The 20,538-nt window shown below is 42.7% G+C and overlaps 1 protein-coding gene across 2 annotated transcripts in view; it reads left to right on the top strand.

Annotated features, from left to right (window-relative positions):
* Nucleotides 1–6,137: 6,137 nt before the first annotated feature.
* The window catches only part of GPM6B (glycoprotein M6B), a 158,187-nt gene continuing 143,786 nt past the window's right edge, over nt 6,138–20,538 (top strand). The window contains exon 1 of one of the 2 annotated variants that reach the window (XM_070289796.1): nt 6,138–6,380. In XM_070289796.1, coding sequence (XP_070145897.1) covers nt 6,377–6,380 — 4 coding nt within the window. In that variant the 5' untranslated portion in view covers nt 6,138–6,376. The remainder of the gene's footprint in view (nt 6,381–20,538) is intronic. The other variant, XM_070289797.1, reaches the window with a different exon arrangement.

The raw sequence follows: 20,538 nt of genomic DNA, 5'->3' as shown, positions 1-20,538 counted from the left end.
TTATCTCAGCCTCTCCAAGACCCAGCAGCTCTTCCTTGTGAGTCTTCCTTGAGGGCTGCAAAAGGTCCCCCAGCCCCACCTCTGTTGCCCCCAGGGTTGGCTCTGAGGGCCCCTGCCTTTAGGGTGCTATGCTTTTCATTCCCATCTGACTTGCCATCTGCCCTTCTTTCTTTCAGCCTGCCGACTCTCAGCACAGCTGATCACATGTAGGCACTGAGAAGACCATTTAGAGTCACATTCAAGGTTCTGAGTGATCTTTAGTCTTCGGGGGCATTTGTAGTCTTAAGGGATGTGCATTTAAGTTCATTTTTTTTCCTAATTAAATGATGAACTGTCCAACTATATAGGAAAATTATTTTTTGTTAATTTCCTGTTGCTTCTTGCTACATTGGGTTACATTCTATATTTTCTTACTACTCAAGGTCACCTGACCCCCATCCCTCACCAAATAGTAAATAAACGTCCAAATAAAACAGTGTGATAGGAGAATGGAAATCAATCATCTCCCTCTACCCTCTGGTACAGCTGCTGCTGCTGCTGCTGCTGCTGCTGTGAAGTCGCTTCAGTCGTGTCCAACTCTGTGTGACCCCATAGACTGAAGCCCACCAGGCTCCCCCATCCCTGGGATTCTCCAGGCAAGAACTCTGGAGTGGGTTGCCATTTCCTTCTCCAATGCATGAAAGTGAAAACTGAAAGTGAAGTTGCTCAGTCGTGTCCAACTCTTAGCGACCCCATGGACTGCAGCCCACCAGGCTCCTCCGTCCATGGGATTTTCCAGGCAAGAGTACTGGAGCGGGGTGCCATTGCCTTCTCCACCTCTGGTACAGATGCAGAGCCAAATGAGGGCTCCCTTACCTGCCTAAAAAAATAAAGGAAGACATTGGAACCAACACTTCATTCCTTTTGGCACCACAAAATCTTGGAATGCCTTCTTCCCAAAGCTGCCTTCTGGGACCCCTCAGCCTCTCCAGGGGAAAAGGTAGAGATAGCAAAGATAACATCAACAACAATTTCAAATAGCTACCATTTATTGAGCCTCCAGTGCTAAGTGTCTTACTAATATTCCCTCCTTTAATCCCTACAACAACTATATGAGGTAGGGACCATGATAATACCCATTTTATCAATATACATGGGGTATGTCTGGAAGTAAGTTCTCAGGAGCTCAGAAGGTGTAGAACTAAACACCCACTGGAAACAAGTGCTTTACTTGAATATATATCTATATATCTATCTATAAGTAATATATAACATTCATGTGGTAACAGTTAAATTGAATAGTAGGGCTTGATGAAAAACAGTATTGCATGGCCTTGCTCCAAGTTGTTGTTCAGTTGCTCAGTCATGTCCGGCTCTTTGCGACCCCATGGACTGCAGCACACCAGCCTGCTCTGTCCTTCACTGTTTCCCAGAGTTTGTTGAGTCGATGATGCCATCCAACCATCTCGTCCTCTGTCACCTTGCTTTCATCATCTCTCATCATCTTGCTCCAGAGATAATCTCTATTAACTCTTTCTTGCTTGAGTTGTTAGAGAGATGCTTCCAGAATCTAGACACAGGGAGGTGAGACAGTTTGGATATTGGTGTGGGCACTTGGGGCTGTCATCATGAGGGGGAGGGGGCACTATTGGCATTGAGTGGGTCCAAGATGGGCCTCGGACAATGTCCCCATTTCTTGATTGATTTGCTAATGTCCTCTGGACATTTATGTAGATTAAAAATCTGCTTCTAATTATCAGTAACCAAGAAATAAGTCCATCTGACATATAGACACAAGATATTTGGGGGTGGTTTTCAGAAACAGATGTTTTTCAGGACTGCAATTGCCATGTCAGTTGAGGGAAAAACGTGCTTCGTCTCATTTAAAACCTTACCAAGTTGTTCACCATTTTGGAACATCAGGGCACTGATGGCAGGACCACCCTTGGTATTTGAATGACCAACACACTACATCTCAGCAGGGTTAGCGTCTTAGCTGTCCTAGTCATGGTGATTCTGCAGCTCAGTTGCCCATAAGATGACTTCATTCCATCTTCCAGTGCCTGAATATTTACACATTGAGAAAATACAATTCATTTAAAATTACTTCTTTATATTGCAATTGAGGTGTTATATTAATATTTTGTTTAATTTGGATTTCATTCGTGGAGTGCCAAAGGGACAGTATACATGTTTGTTTACAAGCGACGTCAGATCTGATGGGCTTGGAAACAAATGGCTCTGATCTTGATAATATGCTTAATTCTCTCTTTCTTGATTTATCAACTTTTGACAATATCTGCTGATTCCTTGACATGAATGATGAGGCTCTACGTCATCCCCCCTCACAAAGCTCTATTTGTTTTTTTCATCAGAGTTTGACTGTATCTTCTGATTCCTGCTTGAGCAGCTGAGGACATCAGTAGTGCTGTCTTTTCATTCATATTCTCCCATGTCCCCCTGTGTATCAGCTATGTTTTCACTGGCAGAGTCAAACACTGTAAAAGTTTACTAATATTTTCATTTATGTTCTGCAAACAGAACTTAGTCTTTTTTCTTTTTTTGCTTTGTCATAAGGTGACTATAAAAATCGAAAACCAATTCTGATCTGGGCAGACAAAATGTGTCCTTATAGTTTATAATTAGTTGTACTCCAGGATGAGGCAATGAAGGTCAGTAAGATCTCAAATTGTATAAAATCCATTGGAAATAAGGTTTCATTAATGGTCTAAAATTAAATTATTAGGAGAGTATCTCTACTGTGGAATAAGGTACAACTATATACTCCTCCTTGCCACCCCCCATTATGAAAGTAATCTTGCTCTTTGTAGAAATCTAGGAAAACACAAAAGGGTATAAAAAAAACAAACTGAAAACTCTATTAACCCTTAGAGATAAACCCTGTCAATATTTTGGTATACATTAATATATTGATATATTAGTAAGTGTAGGGCCACTGCTAAAACTAATAAGCCCCTGAACACAGTGTTCAGCAGTTTCTTTCTGGCTTACATCAAAGTCAGTTCCAGGCTGTCAGTGTGTTGGGTAGGAGTGAGCCTCTGCTCCACAGAGTCATTCAGTCACCCAGGCTGGCAGGGGCAATTCCATCTTCAACATGTGGTTTCATAAGGCATACTGGGTGTCAATGTCACATTCCAGCTGAGAGGAGGGGAAAGCGCCAAGAAGCACATGATGTACTGGAGAATCTGTCCGGGATGCCTGGAAGTGGTGGACGTCACTTCTGACCTCATTGGCTAGAACTCAACATGTAGTCCCACCTAACTGCTAAGAAGTCTGGGAAATGTGGTTCAGCTGTGTGGCCAGGTAGCCGAGAGACGTTTGGTCTACCATAGTGTATTTTCTCTCAGCTTTTCCCAGTACATATATATGTGTATGACTAGAGTTATATTGTACATTTAGCTTTTTATTCTGCTTTAAAAATAACAACAACAAAAAATCTCTGAGCACTTTCCCATCAAATTCTTTGCAAACATGGCTGTGTGTTATCTAGTCATATAGAGCAGGGTTTCTCAACCTCAGCACTAATTTTTTGGAAATCTGTATTGGAGTACAGTTGATTTACAATGTTGTGTTAGTTTCAGGTGTATAGGACAGTGATTCAGTTATACATACATCCACTCTTTTTTAGATTCTTTTCCCATAGAGGTCATTACAGATTATTGAGTAGCATTCCCCGTGCTGTACAGTAGGTTCTTATTGGTTATCAATTTTATACACAGTATTGTGTATATATCACTGTTTTCTGACATTTGGGGCTGGATCTTTCTTTCATGTGGTGAGGCCTGTCCTGAGCACTGTAGGATGTTAGCAGCCTCCCTGGCCTCCATCGACTAGATGCCAGCAGCACCTTCTCTCCAGCTGTGACAACTAAAACTGCACGTGTTGCCAGATGTCTCTTGGGGGACAAAGTCATCCACAGCTGAGAACCACGGGGCTAGATCAACAGTAATTTATGCAACCACGTCCCTTTTATCAAACAGTTGTTGCTTCCTTTATTGTTTTTATTGTTTGACGTGCTATTACATCTTGCTCTGTGCTAAATATCTTTTTACATTAATTTCGACTGAAACAGTCATGAGTTACTTAGGAGAGAGAGTCCCAGAAGCAGATTATTAGGCCAGAGGCTATGAATAGTTTTAAGTCTCTCGATACATCCTGCCAAATATCTTTCCAGAAAGGATCTACCAGTTTACTCTTCCACTGGCAACACAGTCTTGCTTTATTTTTAAAGGTTTTAGTTATATGAGAAAAATAGTTTATTATTTTAAAAGAGCATTTCTTAGACTAATAGTCAAATGCGCATATTAGCTATCTTGTACACCCTGTCAGTAGTAGCCTTGCTAATTTCCCAACTGCTGTTTTGTTTTTCTTAAGGGTTTTAGGGACAATTGCTTGTTGAAATCAGTCCATGACATTTCCAGAGTGAGCAAAAGTTTCTATTAAAATGTGGCTTTCCTTTGACATTGTGTACACAATGGCTATAACTTGGTTTTTAATCACAGCATCCCATTGTGGCTGGCTCCAATATTTGGACAGCTGTTATTTCTTTTCTTTGGTTAAAAAAAAAATCCAAGACTTCTAGGGAATGACAGAAAGTGAACCAAAGGGTTTACTTTTCATCTCAGTGCATACAGCCTTAGAGTTCTTGCTTCCAGAGTGGCTGAATGAGGTCATATCTTGCCAAAATACTATTTCAGACTGTGTGCCCAAGTCCCATTTTGTTGTGTTCCTTGTCTCCTAGGAGCCTCCCAAGATGTAGGAATTAACCAGATCAAATGCTCTTCCCTAAATCAGGACTTAAACCAACTGCTTGTTGCCTTTATCCCTTTGCAGGGGATCCCAGTTATTGTCAACTGCAGTTGGATTCCTGCATGCACGTGCTTTCAGGACTGGTTGAAATGGATTACTTTTCTGTAACAGGACAAAAAGTTAAACCTATGAGCTCCCTGACATTTTATTACTGCATGAAGATTGGTTAGGCATGACTGTTCCCATGGGACTGTGTAAATGAGCCCCCGTGATTTGCCTAGCACAAATCTCTGTCCTTTTGGGCAAAATATTATTAGGCTTTCTAGAGCTTTGCCTTGATAAAATCTTTCCTAATCCAATAAATTCAATAGATGAAATGTTTGTTTCCTCTACTCTTTCTCAGTCCTAAAGCCTCTTTCTTCAGGCTTAAATGTCCCTTAAGTGGACTATCTACTGTTACTGTTTATGTAACCCTCTGTTCAAGTAACACGATGTATTTTCAAAACAATGAAAAAACACAACATAAACTATCAGGGGGAAAGGTTAGGCTCAGAAATGTCTCATAAAGCATTAGCCAGGGGAAAACTGCAGGGATCTCAGAGCTTTGCTAATACCTTTGGAGACAGGAGAATTCTTCTCTTAAGGAGACAGAAGGAATTTAAGATCTGGACACTGTTAAACCATTAATTCCCTTACAAGCTCAAGCAGGAGGCCTGAGTACCGGGAAAGGCTGTGTCTGGGGAGGGTGGGCAAAGCCTTCTGGAGCCTTCCAGGGTGGGCTTCCAGGGATCGGGCGGCTTATGGAAACCCCCAAATAGGTCACCACTCAGATGGGAGAGTGCCATCTGTGCCCTTCTAAGTCATTTGTCTTCCACAAGTAAGTCAGTGTGGCAACCTTGGCCGCACATTGGAACCAGCTAGGGAGATTTTGAGGCATGGAGGCCTCGGTCCCACCCGCTGAGGCCCAGAAGAAATTGAGCTTCAAAAGCTCGCCAGGTGATTCTAATGTGCAATCAGGGTGGAGACCCACGGAACGAACTAGCTCCCGCCGCCCCCACGTGAGCCAAAGGTTCCAGGACTCTGGGCTGGGGCGAGGCCGCCAAACACTGGGGCCTCGAGTAGCCTCTCGGGCCTCAGTTTCTTTATCTGCACAATGGGTGACGGCTAGGACTGCAGAGGCCCCTCCGGCTGGAAGAGTTCTCTTCTGGGACGCAGATCTGCGCCTCCGAGATTCTCTAAGCCCGCTTCCCTCGGTCCCCATTCCCCCCGCTGGCTTTTCCGGTTTCCTCGCCCCTCGGAGCTCGCCCTGGGGGTCCCAGAGGAAGCTGCGCGCTTCGCCGCCACCCCGGCGCGCGCGCTGCCCGGTTGGGGCCCCGGCTGCGGGCGCACAAAGCCCCCGGCGCTGACGTCAGGGGCCCCTCTCGGCGCGGCCGGCCCCCAGTGCAGGCGGAGCCGCGCCGCGCTCCCACCCCGGCCGGGAGTGATCACCAGCCGCCAGCCCCGCAGCCCAACGCCGCCCGCCCGCCCGCGCACGTGCCCGCCGGACCTGCAAACTTGTGCCGCCGGCTGTGTCCGTCCCCCGGGAGCCCGAGCGCCCGCAGCCCGCGCCTCCCGCCCGTCTCCAGCCATGGGTAAGCCGACGCGCTGGCCCCTCGCCCCGGCCACAGCCTCGCGCCCCCGCCCCCGCTCAGGTGGGGCCTCCTGGGGGCACCTCCCCGACCCGGGCCGGTTTTGGGGAGGCTGGAGGTGGGAGGGGCGCGGCGCAGGTGTCCCGAACGCCCAGGTGCGCGTCCCCGCCCCATCCCGGGGGCGTCCCCACTCCGGCTGCGGCCCCCGCCCCGGGCGTGCGACTCGCCGGAGGGGACGGGCGGGACCCCCCAGAGGGGAGCCGAGGGGGCGGACGGAGCGTCCCGGGCTGCGGGCTCCTGCTGTAATTTTCAGGGGGTGAGAGACAGTTGCTCCTGGTCCTTTCCCCGGGACGCTCTCCAGTCGCCCGAGCTCCCGGCTGCGAGTCTGATTCGGTCCCACCCTGCCGGAGTCTTGTTCGCCTTAAGCCCACCTGAAATCAACGCCCAGTTCCCCAAGCCTGGGGTCTTCCGTGAGCTCGTTTGGGAACCGTGAGCCTTGAAACCAGGAAGGTGGAAGGGAAGAGGGACAGGACGGGACGGAGGGCGAGGCTCTTTGTCCCCCATTTCCACTATCAGAAGGCGAACCTGGGGCGCAGGTGGAGCCGATGTGCCCCGCGGGGTCCGAGGCAGTTGGGGAATCGACTAGTCGGGGTGAAAAAAAGCCAAGCTCTGGAGATTACAAAATCTCGCACCTGGCCCGGGGTGGAGAGCAGGAGGCTGTTGTGTGTTGTGTCTGTCACCTCCTGACACCTCCGAAATCCTGCAACATGTTTTACACAGGGACGCTGTATCTCTCGGAAAACTCGTTAAAGAGTGCGGTGGAAATCAACCTCGTTCCGCTGCACCCTCGAAAAATGTGCCTGGGAAAGGGTTTCCCCTGCCTGCTCTGTTATCCTTCTCTCGTGGCTGACAGGCTCCAGCCGCAAAAGCCACAAAGACTGTCACAGGAGCCCCTCGGAATCCGCATTCCGATGAGGGAGTCAGTGAATTTAACCATTGCGGCCCCTGGGGAGAGCTTGGGCATTCCCTACCGGGCCCCAGCCCCGGCCCCCGGCCCCATCCGGCAGTCCCTGTGCTGTTGGTGGCATGGGTGGTAATTTTGTACCGAGCAAACGTTTGGTGAGGGTTTGTAAGGAGGGCACATGATTTTGCGTTTAAAAGGAAGCTCAAAGAATTTTAGAGTTAAATCTTTTTTTTTTTCCTTTTTTTGGTTTGTTTATAAATTTACTAGGTGATCAAAATCTGAAAGGAAATAAGGCCCGTGAATCCACCAGGACAATTTCTTGCCAAAAAGTTAGGGGTGAGCTAGGATAAGATCCTTCTACAAAAGGGCAGAATTGCATGAACTGTATCTCACGTTCCTACTTGTTGTTCAGTTGCTCAGTCGTGTCCAGCTCTTTGTGACCCCATGGATTGCAGCACACCAGGCGTCCCTATCCCAATTCACCATCTGCCAGAGTTGGCTCAAACTCATGTTCACTGAGTGGGTGATGCTATCCACCCATCTCATCTTCTGTCCTCCCCTTCTCCTCCTGCCCTCAATGTTTCCCAACATCAAAGGTTCCTGCTCATCATGTCCTGTGACTGTCAATATTTCAGTGATGCTTGGCTCAAAGACGTTGAAGTTGCACAAAGTGCCAGCTTGAGGAAGGCATTAACTAATTTTCCTGAAATAAAGTTTTTTCTTTCTTTTTTTTTTTTATGATCCTAGGCATTCGGATTTGTTCCCGTTAGAAATTGAGCATCGAATTACCACTTGGGGACCTTCTTGGGAATGGCTTTCACAATGCCCAGGGCCTAATTGGGGGCGGGCTTTATTTTTAGGTAGGTGTGGAAGTTCCCCGAGATTCTCATGAAGCAAATGCCCAAACCAGAGGCCTGTTCTCAAGGAAGTACTTTGTGTCTTGGACAATTGTTGCTTCTACACTTCAATTGCCAATTTATGTTAATTTGTGCATACCTCACTGGTTCTGGCAGTTTCCTTGGTTTTAGTTTTTAGCTTTTACATTAAAAAAGAAAAAAAAAAAAAAAGTTCCCCTCAGGCCAGAAAGGAAACATACTGATTTCCTTTGGTAAATTCTTAGTAAATACACCACAAGGCCGTGAACTGGTTTTATTTTTCCAGATGTATTTAATTACTGAACGTACCCCAATGAATGTTTTAATTGAAGTGATTTAATGCTGGTAAAACTCTGACCACTTGTCCATTGGCTGGAACTTTGATTCTTATATAAGTCATTTCCTTAATGTGGTATCAGTTCATTTACTGGTAAACTGGGTGAGGTTTGTGGAAATAAAAGTTCCTCTGGACTCAAATTTTAAGGTATTCAGAATCTTTACATTGACAAAATAATGAGCAATGTGCGTACAGCTTAATCTTTCAATGCATCTTAAAAGAAAGCATGCTTTTCAAAAATTGTTGAGCCAATTGACTTTTTTAATGGCTTTGTTGATAGAATTCACATACCATGTAATGCACACATTTAAGTGCACAAAATCAGTGAGTTTTAGTATATTCAAAGTTGTACAACCACCACCACTAGCTAACATTGTCATCACCCCAAAAAGAAACCCTGTACCCATTAAAAATACCTCCCCAGGCTCCTAGCAAACACTGATCTACTTTCTGTCTCTCTAGATTTGCCTATTCTGAACATTTCATGTAAATGCATTGAGCCCATTGATGTTTGACGTGTGTTTGACTGTTCAGTACCTTGGATTCTTTTGCACAATGGGAAGATGTCATGATGTACTGTTTGTATGTAGTACACCACCTAAATGAGGCAACTGGAATTATTTCACTGGCTGAAGAGTTCCACATTTGGCCATTGTGCATGTGTATACTCTCTTTCTTTTACTCTCATCTCATTCTCTCATTCAGTGTAACTCTGGTTTTCTCTGATAGCAACTCAGGTTGCCTAATAGAATTTCGAACCTGTTACTTTCTTTATAGACGCTAAGACACGGCAACTAAATGGATTCCCTGCAATAATCTCTTACAAGGCTTTTGTGGACTGTCCACCCAGAGTGAATATGGATCATGTATCCAGAGAGAGGGCTTCCCAGGTGGTGCTAGTGATACAGAATCTGCCTGCAATGCAGGAGACGTGGGTTCGATCCCTGTGTTGGGAAGATCCCTGGAGGGAGAAAATGGCAACTCACTCCAGTATTCTTGCCTGGAGGATCCCATGGACTGAGGAGACTGGTGGGTTACAGTCCATGGGGTTGCAAAGAGTCAGACACAACTGAAGTGACTTATCATGCACACATCTGAGAAGTGCCAGTTTTGTTTCATTAGTTGCTTGTAATTTTAAATGAAAATTATATGTGAAATGATCAGATATAGCAAAACAATGAAGTTGTTTAGATCTGTTTTTTGTGATAAGTTTTTATGAGGATTATGAATTTAAACACAGTCAATCATTTCACTAAACAGCATTAAAAACACGAGTTGAGAGCTGATCTTTAATGTGCACGCAGGTCATCTGGTGATCTTGTTCAAAATGCTGATTATGATTCTCTGGGTCTGGGTGGGGTCTGAGTTTCTGCATTTCTAGCAAGCTCTTGGTGGTACTGGAGCTGGTAGTCCCCAAGGCCAGCAAATAGAGAAAGCAGAGCAAGTCTGAGGCCGGGATGCCTGCCTCAGGAATTCCACGAACTTGCCATGTGAGCTTGGGTAAATCATTTTCATTTCTTAAGTTCAGTTTACTATACAGTGAAAGGATTTGATAAAATCATTTCTTCGGGCCCTTACAGATCTAAAAGGATATACTTTCTTGTTTTTCTGTTTTTAAAACTTCTTGTTTTATGTTGGAGTATAGCCAATTAGGGCTTCCCTGGTGGCTCAGAGGTTAAAGCATCTGCCTGCAATGCGGGAGACCTGGGTTTGATCCCTGGGTCAGGAAGATCCCCTGGAGAAGGAAATGGCAACACACTCCAGTATTCTTGCCTGGGAAATCCCATGGACAGGGGAGCCTGGTGGCCTACAGTCCACAGGGTCTCAAAGAGTCTGACACGCCTGAGTGACTTCACTTTCACTTTCATAGCCAATTAACAATATTGTGATCGTTTCAGGTGGACAGCAAAGGGGCTCAGGTATACACATACATGTATCCATTCTCCCCAAAACTGCCCTCTCAAAGGATGTAAGTTAGAAAAAAGAAATAAGAGGGTCACGTTAGGCTTGACAAACGTGACAGAACAGCTTCCTAATTGTTTAAACACCACGTGTTTTCTTGAAGCCGGCATCACAGGCATCATTGGTCGTTGCATTGAATGCTGGGATCTTGATGTGCCCACCAACAGGACACCCAGCCATCCCCGAAGACACTAGTAGGAAGCCATAGTGTTCACCCACTTGAGGGCTTCCAGCTTTAGCTTCTCCTGCCCTCTTGTCTTTAGAGCTGGCTGCCGGGGTCCAGCCCCAGTGGATCCAGGGAATTCGAAGGGTGGACGGCGTCGGCGTGGAAAGACTTGTTTATTTATTAATGAAAGATTAGATTAAGAAACTATAGTGTAGTAAGAAGATTAAGTGGAGGAAGAGGGCTGAATAGCTTGGTTTACGCGGAAGGCCAATAAAATTCCAGACAAGGAATTTGCACCATCTACGTTGGGCCACCGGCGCCCGCTTGAATATCTAAGGGTGCCTCGCCTTAAGCTCCCTTTCTCGCGGGTCTTAACAGCCGGGGTAAGTAAGTAGACGTGGAGAGCCTCCGCGCTCCAGGTGGAAATTCAGCCCGAAATTAAAGTAAAGAGCAGAGAGAGGGAAAGAGAGAGAAGAAGAAAGAGAGAGAGACACGGGGGGAGCCAGAGTGCCAAGAAACCAGGCTGGGAGACTAGTTAGAGAAGCTGGTCCAAGAAGCTGGCCCCATCCTTTATTGTTCAGAAGGCCTTTTATACTTTTTGATAAAACACAGAGATCAATGGGTAACACAAGATTATGTAGCGTTCGCAGCTCAAGCTCTTTCTATACATCATTTGGCATACAAAAGGTCTCAGGTGATTTACATTATCTTCTGGCCAAGAGGCTTGTTAACACTTTTGGGCTCTCTTCCTTAATGAATGTTAATCTTGTTTCCCCTGAAGTGTTTTTCTTTAATCTACATCTCCTTAAAGCATTAACATTAAAGTTACATCTCTATAGAACAAAGGTGCAGCGGGACACAACAAAGAAGGTACTTAACTCAAAGATCTAATGTTGCTAACACAAGGTCTACTACTTGTTTTTCTAACTATATCTACAACTAAAGGATGTGAAAATTTGGCAGCAAATATTGACCCAACAAATGAAACCTTTAATCAGTCCTATTCTAAAGATTTTGACTCCTCGGAAGCCCCTACATTCCTAGGATGTTTTAAGCTTCCTGTGCCTCCTGCAGTCAGGAGGCCTCAAACAATCACACGCGCAGCTGTACGAGTGCTGCAGGCAGGCTAGAAAGCCATCAGAGGAGTATTTGGATTGAAACACTCTTTCAAATGCAGAAGACTAAAGCCCTGAATTGACTTTTTCCAGAAAATGTCAGAAGAGTGGAAAAGCAGAGCACAAAAGCCGGCAGATTTTTGTTGGGGTACATGCTTAGGAATTTCCAGAGGGGTCCCTGAAGTCTGAGCACGCCTTGCGTATGTCAGCTTCCTTCCTCATGACCTTGTCACGGGCGGGATTCCTCACACTGGCTCCCAGCAGCTGGCCTTGTCAGAGAGCCTCTCTTGATTCTACATGCAGGGCCCAGGCCACCTTCAGAGGCCAGAGTCAGAAGGAAGCATGGATGCCAAGGACCCACACATGTAACATTTGCTTCTGGCAGTTTGCTCAGGAATTCAGATGCAGCTGGAGATGAAGAATGCTAACCTGAAGATCAGCTGGGCAGGAAATAGTCCCAGGATGGTTCGCTTCCCTCTGTCTGAGTCTAAAGACCTAGGAACAGCCCACCCTCCGGTCTGGGAGAGAGTGCCCTTCAAGTCTTGGGGAAATTTTGCATAAAACTCTAGTCCAATAGCACAGAGTGCTGTTTGTGACAAACAGGAAGTAATTAATTATTGAGTATCTTTTTGCTGTAGCAGAACCTCTAGCCCAAACCACTTGACCCTTCCAAGGGGTTCTTAGAGGACATCCTTATTGGCTGCATCCGGGGTCAAGTAGTTGATGGTTTATTGAAAATGCCAAAGGGGTGAATCACTGTCAGTAACCATCTTACACATTTTGTTTAACTTTAAACATGAATTCACCAGTATTTTGTTGTAAAGTCAAGGTCTTTGAGTGTGAACCCTGATTGAAATTCTTGAAGATGTCCATGTATATAAATCACAGCCAGAATTCAGTGGCTTTTGATTTCCAGTTTGATCCTTTTAAAGTAGAGTGAGAACCAATCTGTGTGCAGATTCCTTGTAAATCAACAATCCCACTCCTCTTAAACCTTTAAAATTTTCTAGCCCCTACTTACTCTGGCAACTGTTTTTCGAAGTGACTCATCTCTCAAGACTTTCCAAAGCCAATCAACTTGGTTTTCAAAGAAATAAAAACTATTTTTGGAACTCATTTTATTAGCTTGTGTAACACCTAATTAAATGTCATAATTCTAGTAACAAGTACAGCTGGCATAAACAGACTTGAGAATATAACAGACTTCTGAGGTACACAATTCAACTGGTGGGAGAAGCAGTATATACATAGATGTCTTGGAGAATAGCCTAGAAACCAAGTTCTGTGGGCAATGCCCAGTATTATTTACAAAAAGAATAGAGGATCCACTAGGTGAACATTGGTAAGAGGGCTCCTACTATATCTTTAAGCCAATATTATCCATTTAACATTTTAACATGATTTTTCTGGTTCCCATTAGCTGACTTGTTAGTGTTTATGTCTTTTCTGTTCAAGTGTCAAATTTTTCTAGAACAAAGATTGCTTTACTCATTGTTTTATCCCAATGTTCATTCAAATAATTGACATAGGTACTCCACAAGTATTTGTTAAAAGGATAAGGGTTTTATCATATAAAATCGATTTTATTAAGGCCTGTCTGCATTATCAGAGTATAGACTTCAAGGCGTATAAAATTATATTAATATATGACAAACTGATAAAGTAGAACAAATTAACTAGGGCAAATGACATTAATTATTATTCTTTAATAACATTAATACATTGAGCACAGATTTGCCCAGAATAACAGAATTTCAGAGCTTGAAGCTACTTTTGAAGTAAATTGATTGCTATAGGCATATACAGACACAAAAACAATTTGAAGAACAATGTTCTTTAAACATTAAAAGTAATGTTTCATTACTTTTTTTTTGCCTTTAGCCTTTTCTTTTGATGTTATAAAATATTTTCCTCTCTGGTGAAAAGTACTTCCTTCTTGTCAGATTTTTGAAGTGTACAAAATTTTTGGAGTGAAAGTTTGTTTCAGTGTAATTCATTATTGCCCTGAGGATTAAAAGGTAACAATGGTCTTGAGCTTCCACTCTCCACTTGTGTAACTGGGTTAATGAATACCTACTGCTGTGCCATGCAACAGGCATGTGCCCGTTTCTAAGTGTTTGAATTCCGGTTACATGGCCTTCACCGTGAAGGCTTTCAGGGAATATAAGACAGCTGCTCATGCAACAAGCGTTCACAGAGTCCTGTTCAGATGAGCCAGGTACTGTGCTAAATCTTGAAGCAAAAATAAACAAGACCCAGTGCTGTCCTCAGATCACCACAGTTATTTCAGAGATGCAGATAAATAGTTATAATAGAAGTACAAGATCCTGTTGAATAATTTCCTCTGTCTCAGGGAGAAAAAAGGGTGGAGTGATATTTCTTAAGGGCATTTCCTGGGGAGGAGGTTTTCCTTGATCTGAGTCTTGAAGGATGAGCAGGATGACAGGAATCAGTGACGGCGGGGGGCGGGGACATCTTGTACATAAAGTGTACATAAAGTAACCTGTTTTAAGTGATTACACATGGACACACATAGCTGAATCTTGCAAGAATATTTTTGATCTTGTCTATTGCCTCCTCTCTTTCTAAAGATAAAGCAGAGAAGGAAGGAAGTGTGAGCCTTTTGGGGGAAGGAAAGGGTCTCTTTGGTGTGACTCCAGAGGGGTTAGGCATCAAAATGAAACCCAGTTCTTATCTATTTATACATTTGATTATTTTGAAAGTGTCATTATTTCTTCCTTACATATTTGAAAGAATTCACCAGTGAAGCTATTTGGGTCTTGAGTTCTCCTTGTGAAAATGTTTTAAATTATGAATTATGTTTCTTTAACAGAGAGAGTACTATGCAGATTTCCTGTTTCTCTTTGTTTCAGGTTTGCTAAGCTGTGTTTTTCAAGGACTTTTTTGTCTTATCTAAGTTATTAACATTATTGACATAAAGTCATTCATACTGTTTTTGTATTATCTATCTAATCCTGTTGTCTATAAGATCTGTAGTGATGTTCCTGCATTCATTCCTAGTAATGTAGGTAATTTAAGTATATCTGTTTATTTTTCTTGATCAATCTTGGGCATTTATTTTAAAATTTATTTTAGTAGGTTGATGCTTACATCTGATAACTACATCTGATAGATAAGCTGATCACTTAATTAAAAAGGAGTACATTTTCTAGTGATCAGAAAATAGAATTTTAATGTCTAGAGGTAGAAGTTGCTTCCCTGATGGCTCAGACGGTAAAGAATCTGCCTGCAATGAGGAAGAATCAAACCTGGGTTGGAAAGATCCCTGGGAGGAGGGCATGGCAACCCGCTCCAGTATTCTTGCCTGGAGAATCCCATGGACAGAGGAGCCTGGTGGTCTACAGTCTATTGGATCGAGAAGAGTCAGACACAGCTCAGCAGCTAAGCACAGCACAGAAGTTGCTTACTTGGTTAGAATCTGCCAAAGGAAAAAGTATTAAACCAGATCTTTTGAATTTTACTCGTAATGGCTCTATAACTTGGGTATTTGAACTTGGTTTGCCAAGATCTGTTGTAAATGATCTTGCGTTAGAGTTATTGCTTAGTATCTGCTTGTGTATTCATTTTCTGTAGGACTGTTGAATTCTGCTTTCCTCTTCAGAGCAACTGGAGACAGACACTGAAACAAAAGAAGTCTTTCCTTCCCTTTCAAGTGTACTTTTAGGTCAGGGTTTCTCAGGCTCAGCACTTTTTGACATTTGGGGCTGGATGATTCTTTGTTGTGTGGAGACCATTCTGTGCACTGTGGGTTGTTTAGCAGCAACCCTGGCTTCTACATGCCAATAACATTACCCTACTTGTGACAACCAAAAATGTCTCCAGAAATTGCCAAGTAAGAACTATTGGGAGACAAAGTAATCCCATGTTGAGAACCACTGCTTTTGAGTAAGAGGGATTGAAAGCCTTTTGTGTTTCCCAATATTATAAAATCTGAATAATGGCATGATTGGAGACTTGGTTGAGCACACCTACAGGATCGCAAAATCTCTGGTTAAAACTGTTATCCTTCCAAAAGGGATACTTGACTTTTCTAGCTAAAGAAAGTTTTAAACCTTTTTTCAGTGTCATCAGAGAACCTGGAGATACAGTGGGGAGCGTTGCACACCATGTAATTCACTCTTCGTTTCGAGTAAAATGGTACCTAAACCATCTTAACAGTGAGAGCAAACCCCGAGTGTCTGGCTTTCCTTGGTAAATTGTTCTGATCTTCAGGATGCTTTATTTCTGAAAGAACTGAATCTATATGAAGTTCATTCTGCTTACCAAAGTTGTTTTCATCGTCCTTTGTTCTCTTTATTAAGTAGAGAGACCTCAAGGATCTAGTCCCATTTCTTAACATCCTTAATTACCTTGATGGCCTTTCCAAATTTAGAATTCATCCCCTTAGCTGTAATCAAATATACCCAGATTAAGCCTTAAAGGCAACCTCCTAAACACTCTGTTTCATCCTTAGGGTCTGTAGTAATGACTTCATTACATTTTCCCTGTGGGTTTGAGAAATGTAGAAGTTGTAAAAGAGGGACTGATTCTCCCTTCCTGCTCACAGAGATCCTTTTTGAACAGCCATTGGTCTCCCTGCCCACTCCTCATCCTTCACTTCCTCCCTCCGATGGAGAGCTTAAATTGGTGTTCTCCAAGAGATCTGAGCACACTTGCAAAATAGTTCCAGTATAAAAAGAGCAGGAGCCTTGGAAGTGAAAGTCAGAAGGAGCCTGTAAAATCTGCCATTTTGTGTGTGTATCAGGTCACCCTTTTAGGACTGCAGTGTTTCACGACTCACTGAAAAGATTGTTTAAATGGAGGATTTTCAAGTGGCAGCTTCAATTCAGGCATCTGTTCCTTCGCACAAGGAGCAAAGAATGGAGATGTAATTAACAAAGAAATTCACACCCTTAGGATAACCTTATTTGATGCAGCCCTCTATTTTGTATTTTCCTTTTAGTTTTCTCCTGTGGCATATTCTGACAATAACCATGATTAAGTAAAGCAGAATTCAGAACATTAAAGAGATGAATTTTTATTCCACAAGTTACTGTCATGTTGCAAAGCCACTGTCCTGGATTACCAAAAACTGTTTTGAACTCTATTATATAATGATAGTTTGTCACAGGTATTTTTAGATGTTTTGTGAGAGGTACAAATATTATACAATCACTTTAAAATTTGATATTGAAGTATAACATACACGTAGAAAGTGGGCAGATGTTAAGCCTACAGCTCGATAAATTTTTGCAAACTTAACCAGTATATAGATTAAGAAGCAGAAAATTACCAGCCGCTCAGAAATCCCCTGCAAGCTCCCTTTTAGGCAGCCCTGACCAAGGGTAATCATTCCTAATTTCTGCCAACATAGTTTGGCCAGTTTGTGCACTTTATATAAATGGAATCATAGAGGATGAACTCTTAGGTCTGGAAGCTTTTGATCAACATGAATAACATTATGTTAAAACTCAGTAATATTTTCTGTCTGGAAATAGACCTGCTTCTAAATCATTATGGTTAAAAGCATTTATTAAATGCCTTCATGTGTAGAGCTATGCTAAGGAGTGCATCAGCCACTGGTTCCTACCCTCTGTTTTAAGTAGGAAACATTGACATAGCAGGTGTATGAAGGACTTTGAAAATAATTGGTGGGAGGTGAGATGGGTAACTGAAAAACATGCATACAGTGGAAGGGATTATAAAGATAAGGTAACCCCACTATCCACCTTGGAAATGGAAAGATAGGTCAGGAGGATTTGAGAATAAAGAGGGAGTTGTTGATGCTGTGTATTCAGGATATAATCAGTAAGAATGTTTTCTGGCTTCAGGGTATAAGGATGTAACAGATGTTAAGACCTCCTCCCAATTAGTTGCCTGAAGAAGATAGAATTTTAGGAATTGTTTCAATTAACAGTAGTTAGAGAACTGATGGCCAAATGGGTGTTCCAAGCAATATGCAGGTTTAGAAAAAAGTTTGAAGGCCTGGGATGATTTCTGGTTATCTTCCTGAAAATTCTTAGATGTAAAACGGTTTTTGCTAAATTAACTTTTCTTCTTGCGGTGTTGGGGCTTAGACAGTAAGCTGCCTTCTTTCCTTCAATGAGGTATTTTGTCATCTGGCTGACTGAAGTGATGGTATAGTTGTTACCAAACCAAACTTGGATCCCTTTGCTTGTGTGCAGTAAAGCCAATCTATTGATACCAAGTTGTGGTGAAGGAAAAGTGCAGCATTTATTGCTGGCGACAAGAAAGGAATCTGGGTCACTGGTGCTCACAAGACCCAAAGTCCCCAATGGCTTTTAGTAAGGCATTTTCAGAGGCCAGGTGAGGGAGGGGCATCCCACGGTGTGTGATCAGCTTGTGCTCAGTTCTCAGATTAGTTCTCAGATTAGTGAGGTAACAGGGCGGTGTCACAGGAGTTAATATTATCAGTCCTTAGGCTCCAGGAGGAGCCTGTAAGACAGCTTAGGAAATATGCATCAGATACAGTGATCTAAGTACCTCAGAGAGGAGCTAAAGCAGAGAATATGGGGAAAGGGGTCTGTCCAGGTAATGCCCCATGGGGTCCTCCTGGGTCTCATAGTCTGCAGAATGAATGCTTTGTCATCACATGGAGCTGCCTTTCAACTGTATAGTGTCACCGCTGTCCCCCAAGTCATGGTATCAATTTATACTGTCACCAAGAGCATCGGAACATTCTCGTTTCTCCAAATCTTCTCCAGCATTTGGTGTTCTGTTTTAAATTTTTTTCAAGAATCTCATATGTATGAAGTATTTCATTGTTTTTTTTTATATTGAATTTCCCTAGAAAGGTTGAAACTTTGGGGTAGGTTATTGGCCATTTGGCTTTTCTCTTTCATTTATATACTTATTTTGTTCTATTGATTTGTAGCAATTCTTTATACATTCTGGATACTAACCCTTAATTAAATGTATTGTCAATATCATCATGCTTTTTGTGGCTTATCTTTTAACTTTGAGCACATTTTGTGTTGTGCTGAACATTTTTTATTATAATAAAGCCCTAATTATGAGTCTTTTCCTTTATTCTTCTATGATTTGTGCCTTTTAGCCTTGTTCTAAAATTGTTCCTATCTCCAAGGTCATGCAGATGTTCTTCACTATTCTCTTTTAAAATGTGCTTTTCAAGGACCTATTGAAAAGCACAGGGAACTATAATATACTCAGTATTTTATAATAACCTGTAAGGGTAGAGAATCTGAAAAAGAGTACACACACACACACACACACACACACACACACACATATATAACTGAATCACTGAAACTAACACAACTTTGTAAATCAACTACACTTCAATTTAAAAAACAATTGTGTTTCATAAAAAGTATGGTTTTCAGTTTTCAGTCTTTATTAGAATTTTAGTTTTTGGGGTATAGTATGAAGTAGAAATCTATATTTTACATTTCCTATACAGAAACCACTACATTCTTAATATTTCCTCCTTTCCCCACTGATTTTTATATAATCTCATGCATTACATTTCTCTGCTGTACCTGTGCACACATCTCTGGCCTCGGTTTGGTTTTCTTGGTCTATTTTGCCATCCGTCTGCTAAGACTGCACTGTCATAATTAGTATATATTTAAAGTAAGCCGGGATATCTCCTAGATGTGTTCTCCTCTTATTCTTCTTTCAAAGTATCTGAGATGTACACTTCACTGTTTGCTGTTTTTGCAATCAGCCGTTAATGTTCCACCAACTTCCCTGTTAGGATTTTGAGTGGGATTACAGTGAGTTAATAGAAGAATTTCCACCATAGTCACTGTGTTCACTGTATTGCACCTTCCATTTATATCCATGGTGTATGTTTTCACACAATCAGATCTTCTCTTTCATTCCCCAATAATGTTTTTGCACACCTTTAAAAAACTAGTGAAGGTCCCTCATAGAGTAAGAAAGTAAATCTATTGGAGTCAAAACTAATTCCATGGATGTCATGGTTTCCTTCCACAGACCTGCAACGAATTGCAGCTGAATGTACAAAAAGTTCAGATTAATACACAGGCTGTAGGGAAAGCTGATTTTGAGTTACCACCTACCAGCCTGGTCATAAGAAGTGAAGTGAGGTATTCTTACTTCAACCAACCCTAGATATATTCTAATAAGAAAATATAACCCTCAGTCTGTTAAAAATGTGGATTTCTTTGAAAAGAAAAATATGGCCATATTTGCTGCATCATTACATTCAGGATGCAAACTCTCTGTGGAAAGAGAAAAAGAAAGGAAGCCAGTCTTCAGTCGGAGTGCACAGCCATGCAACCAGGGTAATCCTAGAGTGGTAGAAACCCGCCTCTTGTGTGGGAGTGTTACTTCCATGTTTGGCTGTGTCACTCATAAAAATGACCTTTTCTTGGCTGATTCAACATTACCTGGTTTCCCAAAGCGGTTTAATAGAAAACTTTACCTGGGGTGTTTTTATATATTGCTCACCCCGCTGAGAGGAGGCCAACGTCTGACTGGACTGTGAGCTTGATTTATTCTGGAAAGCGATCTGTTCAGCTGTCAAATGACATTATGTGTGTGGCTGTTACCCATCACTTCACAGAAATATTCTTAGTCCTCCACGTGGCCTCGGACTTTTATTTATTTATTTGATGGCAACAGAAATCACACATGTAACATCTCCTAGAACACATCTTTGGAAATGCAGTTTTTAATAGAGCACGATTACCCCCTCACTGTTGATGGTGATGCTGCTGCTGGCTAGAATGGAAC

This window comes from Ovis canadensis, chromosome X (assembly GCF_042477335.2).
Source record: "Ovis canadensis isolate MfBH-ARS-UI-01 breed Bighorn chromosome X, ARS-UI_OviCan_v2, whole genome shotgun sequence".
In the NCBI taxonomy this organism is placed as follows: Eukaryota; Metazoa; Chordata; class Mammalia; order Artiodactyla; family Bovidae; genus Ovis; species Ovis canadensis.
The sequence above is the reverse complement of the archived record's forward strand: the minus strand, read 5'-3'. Positions and strand labels throughout refer to the sequence as shown.